Here is a 27,293-nt window from a genome sequence, read left to right as displayed (position 1 = left end):
TGGTCTTGGTAGTTTCCATCACTCTGATGACATCCTTAACACCTACCAAGTGACCCCTGTCCCAAGCCATCTATGGCTCTGCCCTTTCTCTGTGCCTCCTCCCGTCACCCTTTCAGTGTGTGATGTTCCCAGCTTAGGTTCACACAGGACCCTTGCTTTCTTCTAAACACCAAAAAAGTCAATCTAATGGACATGTCCTTGTGTTTCTATGGGGTTTTAAAATGATTTTACAAACAGTAACCATGGGATTAGAGGGCTAGAGAGAGATGACTTCTTGGTGGTATCAGCATATTAGACTGGTAAAAGAAGTTATTTTGAATTGGCTTACTTTTGAGATCAGCTATGGATACTAAAACACATCTGTTTTCTAAAATGGATATTTGTAAAGATTTTCTTTTCTCTGAGACGGTAATTATTATATAGAGATCCTGTGTTTTTGCGCAAAGCTTTAATTGATAGGTCAAAATTTACCCAAATTATTAGTTCAGCAGTAAGTACCATCCTGGCAAAGGACTGTTTCTGATACAGTTTTATGACCTGTGGTTAAGACCTCTGGGCGTGGAGAAGTCTTCATTTTAAAGTAAGCAGATAAATGTAAAACATGATAAATGATTTAGAAATGGTAATTGTCAAAAAGCTCTCAGGAGGTATGGTATGAATAAGAAACTCAGTGAAAGTAAAGGCTCTTATACTATATTTGATGTTAAATTAAAACCTATTGTATCTTAAAAGTTTACTTTATAAAAAAGGAGTGGTTCTTAATAAAGGGATTTATTTTCATAACAATAACTTCAATTTGAATCATATATTAATATTAATACCAGATGTGGAAATAATCGACATTTTTAACATAGATTAACAAGATTAGAAATATCCACTAGTCTAATAACCCAAATTTTCTCTATTTTCAGAGATTCTTATTCAAATAATGTTTCTGAAAATGTACTTGTCTATATTTCCTTCATTAGAAAGTTTATAATTTTTTAAAGTTAGAATTTATAACAAATGCTGGCAAGGATGTGGAGAAAAAAGAACCCTCTTACACTCTTGGTGGAAATGTGGACTGGTCCAGGCCCTATGGGAAATAGTATGGAGGTTTCTCAAAATATTAAAAATGAATCTGCCATTACACTCCAAGGTATCTACCAAAGAACACAAAAACCCTCATTCGAAGGAAAACCTGCACTTCTGTGCTCATAGCAGCACTGTTTACAACAGTCAAGCTGCAGAAACAAACTAAGTACCCAAAAAACGGATGAGTGGTTTCAAGAAGATGTGGCATATATAAGTGATGTAATACTACATTGCCATTTGTGGCAAAGTAGATAAAGAAGGGATTATACCAAGCGAAATAAATCAGGAGAAGACAAATACTGGACAGTGTCACTTGTATGTGGAATATAGAGAAGGGAAACAAAGGGTCAGATAAAGCCAAACTCAAAGACCAGCTCTTGAAGCCTGACCACGGAACTGAAGCATTCAGAGGGGAAGGAGACGGAGCGAGAATAAAGTGGGGAGGATCACAGTGGCCTATGGTGGAGGGCTGTGGGTGCTTTGGTGGTGGGAGTGCTATGGTGACAGCACCAAAAAGCTAGGCAGGGGGTGGGAGGAGATCCTGTACTCCCCAAATACAAACATCAATGTAAAACAGCATTACCTGAATTTAAAAAAAAAAAAGTTTACTTCCATACACAAAGCATGTTAAGTCCATGCTTTGTGCCACCCCCTGCACTTGGTACATTTAAAAAAAGAAAGCATTCTGTTTCTCACAAATGCCACTTGAATAGTTATGCATCTTAAGTCACACAGTAAGTAGTAGACTCAGGATCAAAGCCTGATGCATGTTCCCACTAATCACTCCTTTTTCCCACTCCTTTTTCACTTGGAAAAAAAAGATGGATTATTCCAGATGGAGGTTTTTTCATACTGTGAACCCAAAGAAAATGCAGGAAATCTCTAAGAAGCTTTGCTTTATATTTAAGGCAGGAGTTAAAAATTACAACAAATGTACAAACATTTCAGTTAGGACCCTGTACAAGTAAATCTGGATATAATTTTCCCAAACCAAAAGAATAATTTGTTGGTGCTGAAAATTGAACCTGACCATCAGGCATTCATTTCACTAGCATGTGTGTTTATCAGAGGGACTCGGTTGTGTGTTCACAGGGTTAGCATCATTTTCTCTCTGGTTTTCAGCATTATTTAGTTGGATGACCTTTTCCTTCAACTGGAATGACACATCTGTACATGTGGTCTGATCATTGTTTATTAATAGAAATAAATTTCCAGGAGATGGTAGATAGGATTTATTAGCGAATCTGAGACTCACTTTTCTCATCTTTAAAATGAGGCAAATAATACCTAACTGCTACAGTGTTGTGAGGAATGAATGAGCAGGAGTCCACCGGCCATTAGGGAGCATGCACATCCCTTGCCTCCACTACGGGGTGGGGGGGGGGGCACTTGAGCACAGGGGATTTGAGAAATGTGAAATCTATGGTGTGTTTACATGCTGTGACCCCAGGGCAGATAGTGGAGGAGAAAGTGTGGGTTATTGGATCTGACAAGTAGTAGGGCAGAGATTGCTTAAGATTCTGAATTTTTAAAATGCTCCGGTTTCGATAGGTTTCTAAAAAGAAAATGTAAAACCCACCTTTCGAAGAGGTAGATTAATTGTGGCCATGAAGACTTCACATGAAGGAATGCCAGGATTCTTAGTAAATTTTATTTGTTCTGTATTGTTCCTATAAGTAAAGCTTGAAATAGCTTTACGTCTAGGCACCTCTAAATACGCCAGGCTGGCAAAAATCTCATTTTATACATAGGCATATTTTCCAGAAGTTAGTCATTGTAGACTCTAATAAGAGTTCAGGGGGATATTTTATGGGCAGCCCCCACCTTCCCCTCTTCCCCACCCACACACTCACACACTCAGGCTAAGTCACTGAGCGAAGTGAACAAAGTTTAGCTTGTTTCCCTGCGATGGGGGTGTCAGAACCTTTTTCTCGCCTCTTGGAGACGATGTGTTGTGAGATGTTGCCCAGAGCCCTGCCCCCTGGGTGCACCTTCCAGGACTCCTGTTCTTGGAGATTCATTTTGTGGAGCCCTTTTTCTGTCACCCCGTCTTTCTTCCTAAGGACCCTCTTCTGACACTTTGTCTCTAAGAGCACCTGCTCACCTGGGCAACCTACCATTAACTGGGTGTGCAGCCTGCAGAAGCAGAGTTCTCTAGACACGCTCACTTGAGGCTGCAGCTCAAGCAGGTCACCTGTGGTGGATACCTCAGGCCACTCCCCAAAACCACACTCATGTCTCCTAAGTTCTGCTGTCTGCCTCTCACCTGCCTAGTGTGTGTAGCCCTACTCCCCTTGCACAGGCTCCACCCACCATGTTGTAACGTGGTCACTCATTTTCAGTGCCTGTCTAGGCTCCACAGGCGGCAACCACCCATCACAGTTTCTCCTCACCTCAGCAATCACTTAAAGATTTAAAAGCTAATACTCTCTAGTTGCTAACAGTGAGGCTGCGTTATTTCACTTTATTTCTGCATCACAATCATTTTAGGATGAGGAAAACCAAATTCCCTTCTGTTTTTGTTTTGCCAGTTGTCTGTACAAAGGAGAATTTCAGTATCCAGTTCTTAGTAGTTATAGTGAATATGTTCAAAATGTATCATAGTCATTGTGTCAAGTCTCTGTCTCTGATGCCCAAGTAGCTGGTGGTGAGCATCCGTGTTGTCTGTAACATGGAGGTGGGCTATGACCCACTTTCTCTGTACACTGTTTCTACAAAAAAAATTGGCATGCAGAAACCTCAGATCTTGAATAAAACCAGCAATGAAGGAATGTTCAAGTCGACAGTGAGCCCTCTGCACGCTCGCACCTGGTGTCCAAAGAACATGGTATTTGCTCAGCAGATAGATGGCTTCTATTCCTGGAAGGGTCTACCACTCACACATATGCAGCCAATTCTTGTCACCTGCAGGGGGTTGTGTTTTGTAAAGTCAGGGGTGTATGGAGCCCTTGTTTATGGGAGAGGCATAGGCTTGGGTCATGATATTTGCATCAGGTGGTCGGTACACACCCTGGTTTTGTGTTCTCCTGTGTAGAGACATTATTTAGTGTGCATTGTTGACAGCTTTCAGCACTGTAACTGTTGCCTGAACAAGATTCCTTGGCACACACGGTCTTCTCCATCAGTCACATCCCTGATCACAGGCCACACTTGCGCATATGCCTGGGGTGGGGGTGGAGGGGAGCTGTACTTTGAAATCAGCATGAAGTCTGTAGCACCTGAGACTGCAGACATGCCAGGCCAGGGCGCTGGGTGGGAGAGCCAGACAGGAGGCAGTGTTGCATTCAGCCTCAGCCTCTAGTGTGCGGGCAGGCACTAACACATTTGCCAGTGACTGGGACAGTGCCATATGCAGGCACTAGAGGCTACAGATAAGTCTAGCCAGGTGAATTCACAAGTCAGGACTCCATGGGTAAGGAAGAGGGGCCGTGTTGCCACAAATGTAAATGCTGGATTTCTGAATATCATATATGGTTCTTAGATAGAGAACTGTTCTGCTGCAGCATGGTACTAACTAAACCTAGTTTTTCATTATAGAAATGATTAGAATGATCATGGTTGGCATATGGAAACCTCATAATGAAAACAATAGCAGCTATGTCAATATTCTGCAGTAGAACCTCATTTCCACCCACCTCCCTGTTTCTATGGCAAAATTTATTCCGAATTCCAGCTGAGATGCCAACGTGCCTTTGCTTCCCGAGTCCTCAGTCCCAGTGATGACCCGTCCACCACACATACCAAAAGCGTAGGACCCCTCTTTCCCACTAGCCTAGTTGTGGGGAACGGATGGTGGGGGAGGCATTGTCGCTGCTGGTAGGGAGCAAAGGGATTCTGTGAGAGGAAGGATGGACAAGGCTGTCTCCATAACTCCCCTGAAAAACTCCCTGGTTTTTCGGGAAGCCCGGGTGATGGTCAGGACAACGCCAAAGCTGCTGGAAGCCATATACTCAAAACAGTGGTCCTCCTAGAAATAAAATTTTGGACCATTGAGCTGATCCATGAAGGCATTTCCTGCCCTCAAGGATTCAAGCTGGAAAGATGTTATTAGTGGTGGTAAAACAAAAATGCAGGCATGGTCTCCTCTGTGAGGAGCTGCAGTGGGAGTCTGGTCACGGGATGAATCGCCTGCTAGTTTGTATGAACTGAGCAGTATTATCTGTGCCCAGTGTGTTCCCACAGCATTACTGCTCTCAGTAATACTTAACAGATGTACATGTGCTTTTTGTTCATCTGTGTTCACTTAATGAATAAAAGTTAGAGGTGAAACAGTGATCATTCAGATGGGAAAAATATTTGGGGGTGTACTGAAGCACTTTTTAGAACTTAAAAATGAGCCTCATGCATTTAAAGGGCAGATATCTGGGGGTGGGGGGGTGGGGGGAGAAACTGTCTGGGAAGGATAACCTGCTGTCTTCCTTGTAAGGTTTTCAAAGTTTAAGATCTTAGTGAAAAATGAGGGACCAGGTGTTAGATGGATTTTAGTTCAGCTGAGTTGTTTTTAATTCAGCTAAGGTTTTTATAATTTTAATGAAGTTAAATTATTTTAATATATGTAACACCATTTATTGATATTTTTAGTCTTAATTATGTCCCAACAACGAATAGCACATCATCTATTGCTAGTAAATAGAGTGCCTTAACAGAAAAGAAAAAAAGTCTTTGTTGTAAACCAGAACTTCTGTTCCCTTCATGTTCTCGCTATGATTTGGGGTCAGTAGCACACAAGCCATTTACTTGAACCCCTATAATGTATCCCACCTCCTGCAGGCTCAGAGAAGTGTGGCTATAGAGGAACTTTTAAACCCTATTGGCTGGATCTCTTAACAGCTTTTGGCTATAGGACCCTTCACCCCAGCCCCCCCCCCCGCCCCCCGTGAAAGACATTAGCATCTTGTGGGGTTTGTAGCTCTTCCCCAGGTTGCACAGGTGGTTCCAAAATCTCCTGCATTGCCACCCCCTCAGAGCTGAAGTGACCAAGGGGCCCTGACATTTAGTCATCCTTTCCCTTGCCTTTAGGATGACACGACATATTTTTGTACCTGCTCTGGAGACAGCAACTAGTTTACTCCCCTGCCCCTTACTTGTGTTCTGACTCATCCTCCCAGGTGACCAGGTGAACTAGAACTCTCTGAGGTCCTTTGAGTATATACAAGGAATAAGTTACTATTTGCAGTAAATGCTGTTTTATAATAAGATTTTTTTAAAACAACAAAGAAATAGGAAGATGACAGAACAGGGGACAAACCAATCATAGCTTGCTTGAAGACTTAACACAGGAAGAATTGAGACTTTAAAAACACGCAGGAAAAAGAATTGTGTGTAATCAATTGCAGAATTGTGTGTAATCAATAGCAGACTCATTCTAATCACTAAAATAAAGCATTGATTTGACTGTATGAGAATGTAAAATTTCTTATTGACATATAAGGAAGATAAACAAAAACTCAACCACCAGGGAGACAGCAAGTGTAAAAAGGTTGTTTGTATTATTAGATTTAACTCATAATTAAGATAATTATGGAACCCTAATTAAATAAATGAGAAAAGGATAAGCAGTTCATACCTGGGGAAATCATCAGGCATCAAAGAAATTCCTTTCCTTTCCCTAATACTCCCTGACCCCTGCTGCCTCAGCTTTGGAGCATCTATGTGCAGAAGCCCCACTCGGTCCCTGAAGGAGAGAGGCTGGGGCACATGGAACACAGGCAATGGGTGTACGAGATGCCTCTTGTAATTGCTGGCAAGAATCTGGACATTGGTTCCATCTTTGTGCTTCCTCAGACAAAAGGAACTTTTTGTTTCTTTAATATTGGAGATAATATTTTAAAAACCAAAGAAACAGCTGGTGCGTTGAACAATAAGGCTTGGTCAAGTAAATAAGATCTCTCTACCCAATGGAGAGTGACTTTATGATTAAAGTTATAATTAGGGCAGCTGTAACATGAAACACTGTGGTTACATTCTTGCTGCTGAGTTCAATTTGGTAAAATAAGGAAGTACATGGGGTTATTCTTGGTAGTGGGATTATTAAATTTTATATTAAACAGATTTTGTTTTGTGTCCTCTCTAGAAGAAATGTTAAGATCAGTTTCATTGAAGATTTTTTTTTTTCCCTTTTTAGCTGATTGCTCAGAAATTGCCTTCTCCGTGTTCCCAGAGCCAGAACATGACCTGACACCCCGATGACCACTCTCAGGGCCCTTGGGTGACTGGCTGGTACACCATGGAACTTAAAGTATGGGTGGATGGAGTTCAGAGGATTGTTTGTGGGGTCACCGAAGTCACAACTTGCCAGGAGGTTGTAATAGCCCTAGCTCAAGCAATAGGTAAGTGAACGCTGGTGTCTGAGAGCAGTTGCCTTCTTTCTTTATGCTTCCTTTTCTTGTTTGCTTGTTTTAAATCCAAGTCTCCAGTGGGTTTTGTTTATTGGTCCCATGCTTTATCTCATAGCACTCTTATATTGATCACCTGTGTTTAGGTTATCTTTGATTCTCTGTTCCCCTCCCACCCTCAACAACACACCAGATTTTATTCATTGTGAGTCTCGAGTCTGTTCATCCTTCTCTTCTGTGGTTCATCTTGAACAGTGTTTCTGAAACTCAAGATATTTTATTAAACCAAAACATATTTCTGATTCCCTCATTAGGAAAAATCCTATTTACTGTTTATTTCTGAATATGGAGAAAATGCAACCAATCAAATATCTGTTTTTGCCATGAGAAAGATAACAGTTACAGTTTTAATCCCCTACAGTGAAGGTGGGGGTGTCAAGGACATGCTCATTGGCCACACACCATCTTATTCTTCTGCCCTTTACAACTTTTCTTCCTATCCACTCTTAGCTTATCTTGATCATATTTTATGCATGCTTTTCAGTTGCCTTTTAGTCCTTTTGGAATGTGATGAGGGCATAAACCCCTTTATCAGTAAAACTAGTTGTGTGGATTGAGGCTCATAGCGGCATCTTAAATCCACCCTCTAGCAAGCACATGTTAGGAGGGGAGTGTGTGTTCAGCACCATGCTAGGTACTTAGTGACTCTTTGGGTCTGAACCCCTTATCAGGAGTTTATGTCATGCTAGCTTATATTGCAAGCAAGTCAGGTTAACTCAAGACTGAAGCAATTCACACTGTCGCCATGGCCCTTCAGTGTTTTGTGGCAGGGATAATGCCACCTGTGTCATGGCAGGTGCCCTGTGGGAAGGTGGCAGTGATAGAGACAGATATACAAAGATAGACTTTATTTTCATACTGACATCTTTTAATTTTTTCTTAAATACTATACAGCACACTCAAACGCTAAAACAATGCTGAGAATCCTAGGTTTCCACATCCAATGAAATTTTCTTGTATTGGGAGACTAAAATTATATTTGTGCACCTATGCTTAATTACCGAAGAGAGGGAAATTAGGCATTTAATTTTGTTTCCTATTCTTTGCTGCCAATTTATTTCATCGTTGTCACTTTTGGAAGTCTCACATTTATTTATATTAAAATATTGAGCTTTTTTTTGGTTCCTGCTTAGTGAAGACTAAGATTTACAAATGTCAAACCTAATTGTCTTTGTTCTATTTGGGAATCAAGTCATGGGCAATTGTAGGAAGGAAGGAAATTAGATAGGGAGGTAGGCAGGTAGACAGACAAAAATCAAGCAAGTGGTTTATACAAAAGTCCAGGTGGGTAAAAGGGAGTTTAATAAATGGCATCTGTACATATTGTGACCACATTTTCTGCACAGAATTTCACGGGAAACATCCCAGATGTACATGATCTGGTGGATGGCAGAACATTCTTGTTTGTGAACAAGCTAAAAGGAAGTTTTAACTACACCTACATCCCACTTCTGCTTCTTCAGTACCTCAGTCCAGTCCTGTTTTGAATAACTTACAATTTGAATACAGATGTTCTATGATTCCTCCAAACTCCCCTAATGAACACTCTGTCTTTCTGGATCATAAATACTGCAGATTCAGAATTCATCTAAGAGAGGAGTGAACTGGTGTCCAGTCAAGAACTGTTGGTCCTCGCTTCTCTTGTGCCCAAAGATTTTCTTAGCATCGGGTACAGTGTGCTTCTGTTACTTTTGTTTCTGCTACTTAAGTAGTTATCCATCTCATAATGAGAGTTCTGGTAATCAGAACACTAAATGAAATTTTTTAGCATCTTGATCTTACTTGGACTGTAATAAATAATACAGGGTTGGGGGCTCCCTGGTGGTGCAAGGGGTTAAGCACCACACTATGAAGCAATCCGCAGCCTCTGCAACAGGAGTTCGATCCCGGTCAGTCAGGGAGAAACCCACATGGCGCAGTAGACCTCTCCTGTCTCGCCCGCTGCTCCCCTCAGCAGTGTATTTCAGTCAGTCTGCCTGTTCTGCTCCCCCCTCTGTCTCTGGTGAATCCTTTCACCCCCCGCATCTCTGGCCTGTACCCCAGCTCTTGTATGCATAAGTAAATCCTTAAATAAATAAATAAATAAATAAATAAATAAATAAATAATACAGGGTTTATTAATTAGGGAAATTGCCACTCTAACAAACCACCCCAGGAAGGGATTAGCTATTCTGTTAAGAGTGGACTAAAAACCACAGATATTTCTAAAAACTGTACAGCAAAGTAATTTTAGACAAAAGTATCATCTGTGGTAAAACAACACACACACACACACACACACACACACACACACATAGCTGATTAGAAATTATGGGGTTTTCCTGGATAGCTAAAATTACTTTCAGGAAACCATCACAATAAGAATCTGTATACAAATAAGCACTCAGCGAATGCTTATTTGCGAATGCTTACTTACATTTTTCTAACTAAGTGCTACTAATTAAATCATATTAGGAAAAAAAAGCTAAATAAAACATAATTTAAGGGCCTCCCCTGGTGGTGAAGGCAGTTGAGCGCAGCACTGTGAAGCTGTCTGCAGCCTCTGCAGCACTGGTTCGATCTCCGCTGGCCTCGGAGCAACCCACATGGCGAGCAGACCTCTCCTGTCTCGCCCGCTGCTCCCCTCAGCAGTGTATTTCATCAGTCTGCCTGTTCTGTTCCCTGCTCTGTCTCTGGTGAATCCTCTCACCCTCCCGTGCATCTGGCCTGTACCCCAGTTCTTATATAAATAAATAAATCTTAAAAAAAAACATAATTTGATAAAAGAGCTTGGCTAAATACAATAAACATGGAAAGGAATCCTTTCTGCTCTGATCTTTGATCACCTTGACAGGTAACATTCAGGTGGTGAAAATGGAACACATTCTCAGATCACCACGTAGAAGCACTGGAAGTGAAACCACAGTTGACACTTGGCATTGGCACCAAAGGCTTTGACTGCCCAGCACAGGCACTCTGTGTCCCGTCACCACACAGCCCTCACTTTCAGAAATATATTCCCAATTTTAAATATTCTGCTTTTAGTTCTCCCTTAAACTATGATAGAAATGCCATTATTTCAGAGTTAAACTGCTTTTCAAATCTGTGAACCAGAATGCCTTGAAATATCATCTGTCTCACATTATAGTTGAAAAATACATTTATTTCTACAGTATCCTAAACCAAAAATATGAAAAGAATGTGTTTCTACTCTCAAGTAGCTTGGAACTTAAACAAATTATATCTAACACAAGATTAGCGAGGAAAAGAAGCAGCAGCAGCAGTCAAGACAATGGAGAAATTGCTGGATCATATGGAAGCTCCATCTTTAGCAGGTTGAGGAATCTCCACACAGCTTTCCATAGTGGTTGGACCAGTTTGCACTCCCACCAGCAGTGCAGGAGAGTTCCTTTTTCTCCACATCCTCGCCAAATTTTGTTGTTGCTAGTTTTTTTTAATATGTGCCATTCTCCCTGGTGTAAGATGGTATCTCATTGTAGTTTTGATTTGCATTTCCCTGATTACAAGTGATGTTGAATATTTTTTCATATGCCTGTTGGCCATTTGCATTTCCTCTTCGGAGAAGTTCCTTTTTAGCTCTTCTGCCCATTTTTTGACTGGATTATTTCCTTTGTTTTTGTTGAGTCTCTTCAGCTCTTTGCAGATGTTTGTGATCAGTCCTTTATCATTAGTGTTGTGTGCAAAAATGTTCTCCCAATCGGTGGGGCGTCTCTTTGTTTTGGTTACTGTTTCTTTTGCTGTAAGAATCTCTTTAATTTGATGTAGTCCCAGCTGTTTCTGTGCCTTCACTATCACTGCTTTGGGTGATGTGTCTTTAAAGATGTTACTGAGGTGTGTGTCATGTAGTGTTTCACCTATATTTCCTTCTATATATTTTATGGTTTCAGGTCTTATGTCTAGTTCTTTAATCCATTTTGAGTTGGTTTTTGTGCATGGTGTGAGGTAGTAGTCAAGCTTCATTCTTTTGCATGTAGCGACCCAGTTTTCCCAGCACCATTTATTGAACAAACTTTCTTTGCTCCAGTGCATATTCTTTGCTCCTTTGTCAAAGATTAGTTGACTGTGAGTCTGTGGGGTTCTTTTCTAGATTTTCTATTCAGTTCCGTTGGTCCTTGTGTCTGTTCTTGTTCCAGTAACATGCAGTTTTGATTATTATGGCTTTGTGGTATAGTTTGAAGTCTGGGAGTGTGATACCTCCATTCCCCCCCCTTTTTTTTTTTCAGGAGAGTTTTGGCTAGTCGGGGTTTTTGGTGGCTTCATAGGAATTTCATCAATATTTGTTCTATTTCTTTGAAGAATGTCATTGAAATTTTTATTGGATCATGCTCAGTGAAATAAGCTAGAAGGAAAAAGAAAAATACCAGATGGTCTCACTCATAACAGGAATTTAGAAAACCTAAATAAGGGACCAGGAAAAAGACTCATTATAATAAAGTAAAAATCAAAATCAGCAAGCAACTATAAACCAGAGACATACTACATGGGGGGGAGGAGGGAGTAGGATCAAAACAAGAAAGGTGGGAATTGTATGGGGACTATAACCAAGGTAAAAATGCATACATTGTGCAAAAATGAAAAATGATGTAAAAAACATATGAAATTAAAAAAATAAATAAATTTTAAAAAAAGACAATGGAGAAAAAGATTTCCTGGTTCACACTACTTTGGTACCTGGTGCTATTTAAATACTAACATTTGGACTTTTTCTGTTCCCACTTCTTGTGGTCTTTTTCCCATATCTCCTTTAAACTGGGGCAGAACTAGCATTTAATGGAGTCATTTAATTGATTTGGGTTGGGACATTAGAAGCCAAGTTTCATCTAGTTTGCCCCCAAAAAATCAGCTTTCAAACACATTTTGTTTGTTTGAAGCACAACTATAGTTTTAGTTTCTTGATACTTTCCCTCATCTCCGGAAGCCCTTCTTAAGTAAGGGTCCTGCTTGCTTATCTCTTACATCATTGCCTTTTCTAAAATTGGTATGTGGCTAAACATAGCTTCTCAAACCTACTGTCCTGTAGATCTTTCTGCAGGGCTGGAAATGTTCAGCATCTGGAGTGACCAGTATGATAGCCACTGGCCACTGCAGCTGCTGAATACTCAAAAATGAAGTCTGTATAACAGATGAAATGAATTTTTAATTAAATTTAAATGTGGCAATGGCCCAAATTTAAAATGCCAAAACCCGATTTCTGTGTCTCAACTACTACACATCCTCAAATGACCTCCTCATTTTAGCAAATAAGAAATCTAGTGACTAGATCCAAAGCCTTCATAGGATCTTGGACTCTTTTCTTGCTCCAATGCCTTACAACCAATTCATCAACAAACCCTACCTGACCAGCATTCAGTGTGTACCCAGAAACATGTTGCTTCTCTCCACAACCCCAGCTACCGCGTTGTAAGCCACTATGACTGCTGGCTGGCCTCCCAGCATCTCCCTGCATCATGCTGGCCTCTCCAGCCAATTCTGACTGAATGACGTGGAAATAAGAATACAAATCCTTAGTAGTAAAATAGGCTGCATTTTATATCCCAGGTCATGTGTTGCAACTTGGCTATGTATAATTTTGCGGTTTATAACAACAACAATTCTAAGTTGATTTGATATTTTCCACATCCTTAAGCATATTCTAAAGAATGTGAAGATATGTATACCATGCATTAGATAAGATAGGTTACATTATGCTGCATTAACAAGCAACCCCCCAAATTTTAATTGATTTATAGTGCTATGTTAGCTATTATTTTGGTTAATATATTGATGTAAAATGACCACCAGTACAATGTCTAGCAATTAGTAGGCATCATAAATGTTGATCATTATAAAGTCAATAAATGTTTTCATTATGTTTAATAGTGGTAAGCTGGTCATATAATCCTAAGTAGGTCACAAATTTATAGAATATTTTTATTATATATTGGGAAAATATACTGTGAGTAATTAAACTATGGGCTAAAATCACAACTGATTAACAGGTTATGCTCAGAAAAAAATTTTTTATTGTTATCACTGTCACCATAAGATAAATATGTTTAGAGTTACGTTAGTAGCATAACACAGGACTTATAGGAAATGCATTGGTAAATTAGCAGAATAGCTCTATGTCATCAGGAAATTGTTTTAAATTCTTTAAGTTGTGATTTTGTCACAAGTAAATTGAGGATTATAATACCTACACTGCTTAAGTCACAGGACCCGTTAAGATTATGTTTTATTACATGTAGATAATGTATACGCATCAGAAGCATTCAGCAGATTAACATGATGAAAAACTGGTTCTGTTACAGAGATCAGTGTACATTTTAAGAATTCTAAGTCATTGTGGAACAGATCAGTGGTATTCACCCAGAGACTGCATAAGAATCCTAGAATGTACAGGATAATTCATAAAATTTTCACAAATATTTTTATAGCTCAAGGAACAAAGCCTATGTTATCAGAAAAGTGTAATGGAGTAGGATAGTTTATTCAACATGAGTAAAGGGTAAGCTAGCATTATTTCCATCATGTCCAGAAACAGGAGGATATGTTCACAGTAGGTTCATAGAATACAAGTGCCAGCTCTCTGTCACATTCTTTTGAATAATGTATGGTACTTATCTCTGGAATAGGGAGGAGTTGATACTGAGGAATAAATCAAATGTCAGTTAAAACTTATGAAGAGATTGACAATCAAGGTGTTTAAATAGAAGGTATATCCCCAGGACCTGACAGTATTTAGGGTCTAGTACATACTTGTTGAATAAATAACAAGATATGACTTTTTTATGTTTTTATTTTAGCATTTATCATTTTTTACATTTTTTAGATAATATTTGCTTCCCCCCACCCCCTCAGATTGAGTCCCCATAGAATTTCCTTCTCCAAGGCGCCCGTGCACCATCACCTCAGTCCCCTGTGCTCCTCCCTCCCTCTCACCCCTCTCCTGCCTTCTCCCCTGCAGTTTGTCTCTGGTTTATAATCGTCTGTTTTTGCTTTGTTGTGTTTTGTACTGTTATGATTTTTTTTTTACACTGATGTCTTATTTGGTTCCCCTATATTCCTGTTACAAGTGAAACCATCCAATATTTTTATTTTTCCTTCTGGTTTATTTCACTGAGCATAATTCCTTTTAGCTCCATCCATGTTGCTGTGAATGACATGAGTTTATCTTTTTTGATTGCTGAATAATATTCCATTGTGTATATATACCACATCTTCGTGATCCAGTCATCTATTTTTGGGCATTTGGGTTGTTTCCAGGTTTTACCTATTGTAAATGGTGCTGCAATAAACATAGGTGTGCAGGTGCTCTTTTGAATCACTGTTTTTGTGCTTATCATCAGGGAAATGCAAATCAAAACCACACTGAGATACTACCTTACACTAGTAAAAATGGCACATATCAAAAAAAACAAGCAACAACAAATGTTGGCGAGGATGTGGTGAAAAAGGAACTCTTCTACATTGCTGGGGGGAGTGCAAACCGGTCCAACCACTGTGGAAAGCTGTCTGAAGGTTCCTCAGTCTACTAAAAATGGAGCTACCATATGATCTGGCAATTCCACAAGATAGGACTTTTAAATCATAATTTTAGGGCCTCCCTGGTGGTGCAGCGGGTTGAGCGCAGCACTGTGAAGCTATCCACAGCCTCTGCAGCACGGGTTTGATTCCCAGCCGGCCAGGGAGATACCCACATGGTATGGCAGACCTCTCCTGCCTCGCCTGCTGCTGCCCTCAGCAGGTCTTCGGTCCATCTGCCTATTCTGCTCCCCACTCTGTCTCTGGTGAATCCTCTCACCCTCCCAAGCATCTGACCTGTACCCCAGTTCTTGTATAAATAAAAATAAATCTTTAAAAAAAATTATAAATCATAATTTTAGGTGTTCAGTATATATTTGTAAATAAATGACAAGATATGATTTTTAAATTATAATTTTAATTTTTGGCTCTAAGTAGAAATTTGACTCTAAGTAGAATTATTTTTTAAAAAAAGGATTGTATCTTAAAGATGGTTGAAATAAAGGCATAGTGTTTTTGGGTGACCCATAAAGTTAATGATTCTTGGAATTAGACAATTGCTTCATCTGCTCAAAAGTGTAACCAGGGCCTCCCCGATGGCGCAGCGGTTGAGCGCTGGGTTGCGAAGCTGCCCGCAGCCTCTGCGGCACCAGTTCGATCCCCGGCTACTCCCCGGCCACCGGAGGAGGGTCCCGCATGGCGCGCAGACCTCTCCTGCCGCCCGCTGCTCCCCTCAGCAGTGTACTTCGGTCCTTCTGCCTGCTCTGCTCCCCGCTCTGGCTCTGGTGAATTCTCTCACCCTCCCTCGCTTCTGACTGTACCCAGTGCTTGTATGTATAAATAAATAATAAATAAATAAATAAATAAAGCTTGCCTCTTTAAAAAAAAGAAAAAAGAAAAAAAAGTGTAACCAATATTTTATTTACTATTATTTCATGTGGCACACAGACATGATAGCCTAACTAACAGCTTAACTACAAATGCCACAGATGGATAGAGAGAGAGAGAGAGAGACAGACAACAAATGTGTGATGTTCTTTTTTATGTGCTTTAGGGCAACATAAAGATAGTATGCAAGGTGGAACAATAAATGTATCCATTTAATAAAATAGACTAAAAGGAATTTTATAGAAGGAATTTGAATCTTATATGAATGAAATGGATGTGATTTGTAGGGCCTTGCCAAGTACGGATATTAAAAACAATGATTATGGCATTTATGTCTCCCTTAAACTACCCTAAAGCCTAATTTCTGTAATAAAATCAAAGGTACTAATAGATTTATCATTTTTTTAAAAAAAAAGTTTGTTTTTTTAATTGCTGGCTGAAAACTTTTTTCTTTATGCCTACTTGTACTGTACATATCTAATTTTTTTAAAAAGGGGAAACTGACAGTAAAAGCAATTCTAAATCTTAACAAAACATTCTCATAGGCTAAATAGTACCATTGGTTATTGGAAAACATCAACTTTGTTTATTATATAGATTTTAATATGAATTAGATAAAAATGTACAAAAAATGAGATTTCAACTTTTTAAATTTAGCTGGTGTAATGTAGTGCTTCTGTTTTCTTTGTAAAGATGTTTCATTGGTCTGACAGGATTGGAGAAGGCTGTGCTGTCCAGGTCTCACCCCTCATGTTATTCAGGACATGGAGGCTAGATAGCTGACAGGCAGCGGTGGCAGGAGCATACAGGACTGTGGTCTTTGAAGCATTGTGCACACGTGAACAGTTTTAACCTCAGATTTGTCATGTGGTTTTTCTTGGGATAACTGTAGTAATTTTTAACCTAAAATAACTAGAGACATTTTTTATTTCATAGAAGCTAACCTGGGTTCTCAGGCTTTCTTTTTCATTCCCTTTGTTTGCACAGGTATTTTGATAATAGTAACAACTGGTATTTGTATAACACTTCACAGTTTCACAGAACATTTGTATGTTCCATATTTCACCTGACTCACAAGGTTGTCAGGTGAGAAAACACAATTCTCATCCTCTAAGTGAAGAAACAGAAGCTAAAGGAAATTTTATAATTTGCACAAGTCAAGTAAATAGAAGACAGTGCCAGGCATGAACACGGGCCTTCACCCTCCAGAGTCCATGTTCATTCCGCTCCATTCTGTTTTACATAGTTGACAGGTACTAAAAGCTGCTTAAGGGTTTTATTAAAGTCATCTTCACATTGCATCACTACATAAAGAAGGTTTCTTGTCTGCCTTCTTGCTGTGTGAATAACAAAGGCCCAAATTAACCATGGCTGCCCTGGAATGAACTCTGCAGGCCAGGCACTGTGGAGGATGTGATCATGCCTGACTCCCAGCACCTGTGAGCTTCTATGCCATTACAGAAGCAAAGTCATGCTACTTTCCTCCGAATTTACCCTGGATTAAAACTCCAGTCTGCCTTCGAAGCCCCACCTTCAGCTGCACCCAAGATTCAGATTCCTTGAAAATTCCATATGCTTAGGCCAAAATCATTCTTCAGGCAATACTTGTGAATTGTTTACATGGGTGTTCATAGCTACTCATCCAGATCTCCATTATTGACCCAGGAATTGAGAAAATGCTACTATTGGCACAGAAACTCATGAAATTTAAAAAAATGGCAGGGAAGATAAATCAATAGCTATATAGAACAATATTACAATTACTAGAGATGGTAGGGTGTTTTTTGCCTTTCTGACAATATTAATAATGACCTTTTGATATTATCACTAATAATGGATACTTAACAAAATTAAAGAAATTTAACTGACCCACTTACCTTAAATGGAAGTATTTAAGAAGTTTATTCATACTGATATCATCATATTGTCTTTTGAAACTTTGTCTTCCACAATTACTAGTTCCATTACCATATTAATTTAAATTAATTTTATATTCTGACTGTATATTAATAACATTTTTGAATCTTTGAAATCATTACTATCACATCTGAACGAGCCTTTTGTTTAGCCTCTTTTTTTGATAGGAAATTTGCCACAGATGTGCAGGGAGAGGGCAGCTGTGTGCACCTGCCTGAGAAACAGGCCAGACCCGTCCAGCTACCTGGTGTCTCAGTGGCCGGTTCCCCACTATCTCCCTGTCTCCTTCAGGAGGGAACAGGGCCTACAACCTCCTTAAGTCCTGATGTGCACAGAAAGCAGAGGAATTCACAATGTGGAAGTTTATTCAAGTTTGGACATTTCCACCTCATTCATGGAACCAAGTCCTAAACAGGAACATGGAGGCCACCAGGCATTTGACAGGAGTGTGAGAGCCTCACTGAGTTCAAAGGTATAAAGTTGAATATCTCAGCAAGTGTGAAGAGTAGCACATGTAGTACGCATCCTGTAGTTTTTCATTATGTATCTCAGGAAGTTGAGTATATTTAAGGGAAAGGTTTAAAGGCAGTGTGGACTGGGCTTTGAGCCTAATCATGAAGACACAATTACCTAAGAGCATCCGCTAGTGCATTCTTTCAGTTATCATGTATGCCATGTTGGTGATTTTTTTTCTTTCTCTTTTTAATCTAGGTCGAACTGGAAGGTATACACTTATAGAGAAATGGAGAGATACTGAAAGACACTTAGCACCTCATGAAAATCCCATCATATCCTTAAACAAATGGGGGCAGTATGCTAGCGATGTGCAGCTCATTTTACGTCGAACAGGGCCATCTCTCAGCGAGAGACCCACCTCAGACAGTGTGGCTCGAATTCCTGAAAGAACTTTATACCGGCAGAGTTTGCCCCCTTTAGCGAAACTGAGGCCCCAGATTGACAAATCAATCAAAAGGAGAGAACCTAAGAGGAAATCATTGACATTTACAGGAGGTGCCAAAGGGTTAATGGACATTTTTGGAAAAGGTAAAGAAACTGAATTTAAGCAAAAGGTGCTGAATAACTGCAAAACTACAGCAGATGAGTTAAAGAGGCTAATCCGTTTGCAGACAGAGAAGCTTCAATCCATTGAGAAAGAGCTGGAATCAAATGACATAGAAATACGATTTTGGGAACAAAAATACAGTTCTAACCTTGAAGAGGAAATTGTCCGCCTGGAGCAAAAGATCAAAAGAAATGATGTAGAAATTGAGGAGGAAGAATTTTGGGAAAATGAATTACAGATTGAACAGGAAAATGAAAAACAGCTGAAGGATCAACTTCAAGAAATAAGACAGAAAATAACAGAATGTGAGAGCAAATTAAAGGACTACTTGGCCCAGATCCAAACCATGGAAAGCGGTCTTGAAGCAGAAAAGTTGCAACGGGAAGTGCAGGAGGCACAAGTCAATGAAGAAGAGGTCAAAGGGAAGATTGGCAAGGTCAAGGGGGAAATCGACATTCAAGGCCAGCAGAGCCTGCGGCTGGAAAATGGCATCAAAGCTGTGGAAAGGTCTCTGGGACAAGCCACCAAACGCTTGCAGGTAAGAACATGTTTATAGACTGGTTATCGTCTTGAGGTGATTGTCCAGATGCTCTTCCATTTAAAATTAGAAGCCTTCCTGCCTTGGTTTATAAGTTTCTTAAGTTCCTGCGGCTTATGACAAAGCTAAGGTGTGAGACTCAGACAAAGATGAGCACTACAGCCTCCAGGATCCTTGCTCAGGAGGGCACTTTCTTACCCTGGTGCTTGTGGCATTAGGTGACTGTACCCAGGAGCAGAGGGTCCCCATGCAGAAGTGGACATTAATGAGGAGACAGACACTGACCTTCTCCTTCCAGGACTAGGGACACTGAAGCTGAAACAGATCACTAAGGGTCATTTCAGCAGGGAGCACTCCTAGTTGCCTTCGTATCTGTCACTGGTTGTCAGCCCCATCTTCCTTCCTGAGGAGACGTCCTGCTTAGCTGTGACCCCTCTCTGTAGTCTAAGAACACGGGAATTTCTCAACTTGTATTTCTTTGATACCAGTTCTTGAAAGGACAGTGCAGTGATGTTTTGTTAGGAGTGTGGAACAGAGGTGTCTGTCTCCAACAGACAAGACAAGAAGGAACTGATGTGATATAACTACTTAAGTTTAAATTAGCTAAAATTAAATAACACTGAGGCTGTTTTAAAATAATTAAAAATTCTGATTTTAGTTAGACTTGGCCATTTTTCAAGTGCTGAATTGCAAATATGTATACCAGCTGCTTTATTGAATACTTACACCATCAGAGAAAGTTCTCCTGGACAGTGCTGGTTTAGAAGTTCGTTACTCACCCATCCACTCAGCTTCATGGCACACTTGTTAGAAATTCAGAATCTACACTGTAACAAGATCTCCAAACAGTGCCTCAGCACAGTGTCCCATGGGTACAGACAGTCAAGGTTTCCAGAAGACCTGACATAATTTCCTTTCTCAAGCAACAACTGTATTAAGCAATACTACTACTACCCACATTTTGAAAAGGCACTTCTAATGTAGCAGAAGGTTGTTAACCTCTGATTTGTCAGCATTTTACTATTTAGATTCATTTTGACACAAGGATGTAATTGGAAATAGTTTCCTGTGATATTCCTTAAAGGAATATGATTTATGACCACATTATTAGTAAATCCCATAGCCCATCAAAAAGGGTCCAATAATCAAACTACTAACCTGTCTCCAAGTACACTCTATACTCAAAATAGAGAAAACAACCCATACTTTCTATTGTCTTGTCCCCACCAAATCCTCAGACAGCAGCCTGAGAGGGAATTTGCTCTTTTCTTATAGTGCAGTACGGAGAGAAAGAGAAGAAAAGTCATTTACATAATTGAGTGCCACTTGCTTTTGGAGCTTTCTGGTTATCCAATCTCGCTCTCCTTTCTTCAGCGCTCTTCAGTTCTCAGACCTCTCTTTGTCAGAGATTTAAAAACTTCATAGTGAATGCCACGTGACCCAGCAATACCGCTCTTGGGAATTTATCCCAAGAACATGAAAACACTAATTTGAAGAGATTGATGTATCCCTATGTTCATAGCAGCATTATTCACAATAGCTAAATCATGGAAACCACCTAAACACCCACTGAGTGGGTAACGTAGCTATGGTCTGTATACTCAAGGGAATACTGAGTAACTTTTGAAAATGTTGAACTTTTGGTTTGTGGTATGGATGGGACTGAAGGGGATCAGAGGGAGAAAGACAAGCACCACATGATTTCACTCATGTGGAATAAAGAAACAAAGCAAAAGACACTAACAAATCACCACAAAATATCTCTCAGACTCTGTGGTGCCCAGGAGGAAATGGAGTGTAGTGGGTTACCAAGGGGACAGGGCGGTTGGGAGGAGGGAAGGAGAGAGGATGACATCAGCCTGAGAGTGAGAAGGCACTAGAAACCGGTGGGGGTATAGGTGAGACTCTTGCTCTCGCTCGCGCTCTCTCTCTCTCCCCCTCTCTCTCACACACACACTCACACAGACACACACACACAGTGTGAAATATGCATCATACTGTAAATCGATGGCAAAAATCAATAGAATTTATTTAAAAATAAATTAAAGCCCCACTGTTCAACTCTTGTGGGCATTTTGCCTTCCTCATACTACAATATAAATGATCCCTTGAAAACTTTATGAACAGTTTACCAAAAAACAAGAATTCTGAATCCCACAGATCAGATGACTGTTTGCAGTCAGTTATGGTGTGAATAAAAGGAAAATTTAACTATGAGTAGTTTGCAAAATTGCCATAAACCTTGGGATGGGTGATTGATTGATGACAGTTGTGTTCGTTTCATCAGGTGTGTAGTGTATTCCTAGCAGAGTGACACATTACATTTGGGAGAACAGAGTAAAGAAGCTGTTGGCCTTTATTTGCTTATTTGTTGGTCCCTGCCACAGACTGAAAGTGACCGCATTAGCCCATTGCCACAATGGGAACCAGCTTTGGTGACTGTGCCCCTGTGAATGAAAGGAACCCACGTTCCACCCTTGTAGCAGATGGCCCCTCACCGGGATCTCTTTAGCTGGCCAGTAGTGACTACTCCAATTAAAAAAAATGTAACTTCCATCTAGGACAAAGAACAAGAACTGGAGCAGTTGACTAAAGAGCTGCGGCAAGTCAACCTCCAACAGTTTATCCAGCAGACAGGGACAAAAGTGACCGTTTTGCCAGCGGAGCCCATTGAAGTAGAGGCCTCACACGCAGACATAGAAAGGGGTAAGATGCTGAGAAATGTGCTGTTTTACTTAATCCTCACTGGTTAACTTTGAATACACTGTCGGCTTTCAGAGTACCATTCAAAGCTAATTCTTGGGCCACTTAGAAGACATTTTAATGTACTTCCCTTTCTGGGGGAAAATCAGTATTTCAGTTATTTATTTAGATGAGCATGTATTCACCAAATTGCATTGCCCTCCTTTTAAACTGCTTCTCTGTCAGGTTTTTTCCTGAGATCTGTATGAGTCATTTGTAGTCTTTTCACTTGAGTAGTGTCTTCTCTGTTCCTCCCCGCAAAGTCTTTATTAGTAATTGGTGCTGTAGTTAAGGCACTTCGTCAATGTATGCATACGGTCTGAACATTCAAGAAGGAGAAGCAAAGTGTTCATCCTTTGAAAAACATCATTAACTGTTCAAATCACTGCAAACTTCTGTCAAGTGAGGGGCCCCAACACCCCAAGGGATTGCAGTTTTTCCACTTTGTTCTCGGGGGTTTGGAGGGATGTTCCAGACTCTCATAATGCTGAGTGCTCCGAGTCGATGAGTACACTGAGTGACTCCCTGTTTTCCTGTTTAGAGTCTCCATTCCAGTCTGGGTCCCTGAAGCGGCCCGGCTCATCTCGGCAGCTCCCCAGTAACCTCCGTGTTCTCCAGAACCCCTTCTCATCTGGTTTTAACCCCGAAGGCATATATGTATGACGTATCTGTCTTCAGGGGAGAGACCCAGAATGGTTCCAGGGACAGTAATGTTCCCTCTTTGACTAGTGCCAATGATGAACAAAGGATCTATTTCACAGGCCACAGTATCTTTTTCTGTCCTAAATTGCACACCACCCGGAGCCCTACCCTGTGCACTGAGGCTAAAGAACAAAGAAACTGTGTTTGCGCACATCGACAGTGTTGACGCTTTTGTCCAGCAGCTGTAATGCAAAGCCTTCATTTATGTCTGTAGCATGTCGAGAGCACTCAGGAGAGCAGTCTATCCTGTGTGTGCACACAAATAAACCCGTGACTTCAGAGTGAAGAGAGATATGTGACTGGCTTAGTTTAATTTATTCCATGTAATCCATTAATGTGTGAATGTTCATGTGTTCTGTTTTTTATTAACACTCATCCTGTGATGCAAGCACATCACCTCATGTGTGGTGACACATGTTCCAGACTTCGTCCCCACGATGCTGATTTGCAACTGCACAGGTGTTGTAGGGTTCTCCCCCCCACCCCCACCCCCACCCACTGCCCGAAGAACCCACTTGCATTTATTTTGTGAACCTGTCCTCACCATGACTGATTTAGGTGACATAATTCAGGTTTTCTATTTAATTTAGAGTTTAATCTTTTCTTTACAGTATTTCCAGTATATGAATGACCACATACCAGAACAGATACATTTTTGTGAGGTAAACTATACACTTAAAATACTGGCAGTGCTTCAGACACTTTTGAACAAAACCATAATTCTTGAATATCTGTCCACACAGGCCTGGGGATTTCCTGATACATTATATGTCTTATTTCTGCCCTGCCTTATCATTTTACTCTCATGACTCCTCAGAATTATCAGAGGATACATAAATTAGAGATAACCAAGGACCTGGTCCATCTGCTTCAGGAAGGTGACGCTCAGCAACTCAGCTTAAAATAACACACTTCCTAAGTGTGACCCGCCAGTATGCACACCCACGGGTAAACTCTTGTCCATTCATCAGCCACTCTGTACAGTATGGACTATTACCATTTCCCCATTCACTTAGTGAAAGCAGATTGGAGTTAGGTACTTTCCCAAGAAAATAAAGTTCAGTTCAACGTATGTTTTTATTTTCAAACTTGACTTTCACAGTACATTAACCTCCATTTGTGTGTGTGTGTGTGTGTATTATTTATCAAACCAAAAATGAGTCAGTCTCCCTCCCATCAGTAGTGGCTTTAAGACTCACTGGAGAGATGTGGTCAGTTACCTCTTCACCATTTTTACATTCCCTCTGATCAAACTTTGGTACAATATGATTGAGACTTATACTCTGAAATTGAAAGTAGCTTAATTCTGAGGAAAATACATTCTCTGTATTATTTACATGCAACAAAGTTAAAATGGATTAGTATATTAATGCCATGGTAACAATAAAAAGACATGTTACATCTTATGCATGAGGGCATTTTTGAATGTTTTAACACATTTGACTTATTTTTGGTTTAATGAATGCTGAGAATGCTGCTATATTTAGATTTCCAATGAAAAAATTTAAGAATGGTTATGAAAATACATAGGAGCTTCTAGAGAACTGAAAGTAATAATGCAGAGTTGCCTTTCCTAGTGCAGCTAAATGGCTGACCTCAGCTAAAGATATTGTTTTCTTTGGGTTCTTGGAGTTAACAAGTTGACCTTGCCATTATACCATTTTGTGAATAACTTGAGAAATTACCTAGATAACCACAACATACACGCTTTTGCTCTCAATTTATAATAGTTATTTCATATGTACATACTAGATTTAAAATGAGGAAAATTTACGTCAAAATAATTTGTAGATTTTGTGACAATGACTTATGTATGTCCAGTATATGCCTTATTTTTAAAGGATTCCATCCTCTACTGAGTCATTTTCTTACTGTTGTTCAGAGAAATTGAGATCTTATTCACAAAGAAAAACATTTTTATAAATTTAACATAGTCCTATTTAAAAATCAAACTGTTGAACTGAAGGTATATTAAACTTTGCACTTGTAAATTGCAATGATGCTTTGGTATGTCATAAAAAACACAAAGTCAGTAGCCAACTTAATAGTGGTCAAGTACTATCAGCATTAACCTAGTGACTTCAGAGAGAGCCTGGCAGCGCCCTTCCCGCCAGCAGGAGCCTTGGTTTCCAAGCAGCAGCCCAGTAAACCTCTCTGACAGCTTCGCCCAAGTCCTCAAGCTGCCAGACCATCTTCATGGACCTCGTTACAGGTAGGGAGGGTGGGGGATCTAAGTGTGAATCTAGTGAAAACATCGAGCAGCTGGCCTTTTTAGTCAGTCCTATTCTGAAAGCACATCTCTAAGAAATATTTTCTAAGTCTTTTTTTAAAACAAGAAAAACTCACTTCCCTAGAACATCTTAAAGATAGTCTCTTCCTGGTCATTTTTATCTTTTATAAATACAAATGAATTAGACTAAGTGCCACATCTTTGGATACATTTCAGAGCAGGGAGTGGGAAATGGTATACAAAAAATACCAAGTATAAAATTTTGCGTCTACAGGGACAATTCAGGTTCTAAATATCAAATTAGATCACAAGCTTTTTTAAAAAAAACTATTACACCAAAAGTTTTATTGCAGTTTTCTATAGGTATTAAACACATTGGAAAATCATTTGACAAGGCATAGGTGCATTTGTCCCTTGGAATGTCTGTCATCCTCAGAGAATGGCCCCTTAGGGGCTGCCTTAGTCCTTCTGTTATTCTTATGAGATAATTTGGGTTTGTAGCATTTGAGTGTTGTCTTGATGCACTTGGTTGATACAAAAGAGTTATCCACTCAAGGCCAGCAGGCACCTCTGATCTAATCACCAATTCCTGTAGTTCCAATCAGTGATAAACTTGAGCTAAAACAAAACTGAAACAGTGAAAATGGAGAAATTGTGGTGTGAAATGGGAATTTTAACCGTGTATACAAAGAACAAATTAGTCCTTGCTTCCAGAGCATAAGTGAAATTTGTTCCTGCATTAAAAGAAATTTTCTTTGTGAATAAGAGCAAAATGGTCTTTACAGAAGAGAGACTTCATTTAAAGCCATTTCTGTGAACATCTTTCCAAGTTAGAGAATGGATTGAAGAAATAATATGGAAAAGGCAGAAACTCTTGATTTCAGGTGTGCAAAGGGCATCAGCTGAGGGGCAGTTCCCTGCATTGCCTTTGAACAATTGGGCCTTAATTTACATGTAAATAACAATGCTGTGTTCATATCCCTCTTCTACCCAGAGTTGTAGTTGATAAGTCTGTATTGTGTTAAAGTTCAGCTCATGGGTATTACTTTAATATTACGTCCATTTTTTAAGTTGCATGTTTATACTGTTTGCTACAGTATTTTTTTTTTTTTTTAAGTTTGGGTGAAGGCCATCAGCTGTGTGGAGAAGACAAAACAATCACTATTTATTCTGTATTGCTGCTTTACATTCTCAGAACAAGCTTTCAATGCCAGGACAGTGACTGCTTGAAAGCTGCAGGAGCTCTATTCCAATGCATTTTATATATTTTTAGAAACCAAATAAATGCAGATAACTATTTAGTATACTAATTATATTAAACCAGCAGAAATATAAAGGCAATAAAATATATACATATATATATGGGGAGGGGAAAGATTAAAAATAGGTTTACAGCCAGACATGGTGATAGCCCTAAATGTATTTCTCAATGTTTTTCTTTATTGACCCTAGGAGGATTTGAGTTGCTGCAGCTTTAAACAGAAAATTGCCACCATTACTAATTGTGAATATAAGTCTGCTTTTAGTACTGCTTTGCTTATGTACAAATAAAATGTCTGTAATCTGTATTATATGTAATTATTCTTTTGACTTTCATTTCAAATGTATACTTTTTGATTATTATCATGAGCTGTAAAACAAATGATTAATATCTGATATTCTCCCAAATAATAAATTTTCAGGATTCATTGGGGCATTACAATTGCTGGTTTGTTTGTTATATGTTTAATATTGTAAAATATTGTATTTCCTTTAAAAGATGCCAAAGAGAGTAGGTCTGCACATCAGTGACATAGAATAACATCTTTATAAGAGTAATGTTATAACTTAAGAAGCATCTGGGGTAGAAAGTGAATTAAGAAACTGATATACCCTTTTGTTTAAAAAGTACCAAAAACATTATTTTTAAATGAAGCCCTGTATCCCCAGATCTCCTGGAAGCTGTTAGAGGAAGAAGGTAACAACTCCTTGGCGGCCTAGTGACAGGGCAAAGAAGAGCCTCTCAGCCATCTGGGAACTTGTCCCAAGTCCCACAATAATAAGGAACTCATGGGACATTTATTTGTTTTTCTCAAATTTTATTAATTTGCAAGTTGTTTACATAACTATGTAATTTTATGGGAGAACAGCTTTGCCCCCCACTCTCGCCCCCACAGAGCTCCAGTCACACAGCATTTGAATCAAGACCTTCTGGAACTTCCCTGCATCCCATGATAAAGCTACATAGGCTTTATAGTGCCC

At 39.7% G+C, this 27,293-nt stretch overlaps 1 protein-coding gene across 4 annotated transcripts in view; it reads left to right on the top strand.

The window, feature by feature from the left end:
- Nucleotides 1-27,293, top strand: part of RASSF8 (Ras association domain family member 8) — a 116,364-nt gene that overhangs the window by 80,695 nt on the left and 8,376 nt on the right. The window contains exons 1-5 of one of the 4 annotated variants that reach the window (XM_037514205.1): nucleotides 4,725-4,822; nucleotides 7,199-7,403; nucleotides 18,489-19,378; nucleotides 21,940-22,084; nucleotides 26,505-26,741. In XM_037514205.1, coding sequence (XP_037370102.1) covers nucleotides 7,301-7,403; nucleotides 18,489-19,378; nucleotides 21,940-22,084; nucleotides 26,505-26,530 — 1,164 coding nt within the window. In that variant the 5' untranslated portion in view covers nucleotides 4,725-4,822; nucleotides 7,199-7,300 and the 3' untranslated portion in view covers nucleotides 26,531-26,741. Of the gene's footprint in view, nucleotides 1-4,724; nucleotides 4,823-7,198; nucleotides 7,404-18,488; nucleotides 19,379-21,939; nucleotides 22,085-22,661; nucleotides 26,742-27,293 lie in introns of those variants that run through there. The other 3 variants (XM_037514204.2, XM_037514202.2, XM_037514203.2) reach the window with 3 other exon arrangements.

The sequence above is a fragment of the Talpa occidentalis genome, unplaced genomic scaffold, assembly GCF_014898055.3.
Source record: "Talpa occidentalis isolate TD23 unplaced genomic scaffold, MPIMG_talOcc4v2.1 talOcc4.16, whole genome shotgun sequence".
In the NCBI taxonomy this organism is placed as follows: Eukaryota; Metazoa; Chordata; class Mammalia; order Eulipotyphla; family Talpidae; genus Talpa; species Talpa occidentalis.
This window is presented reverse-complemented; position numbering and strand designations above follow the sequence as displayed.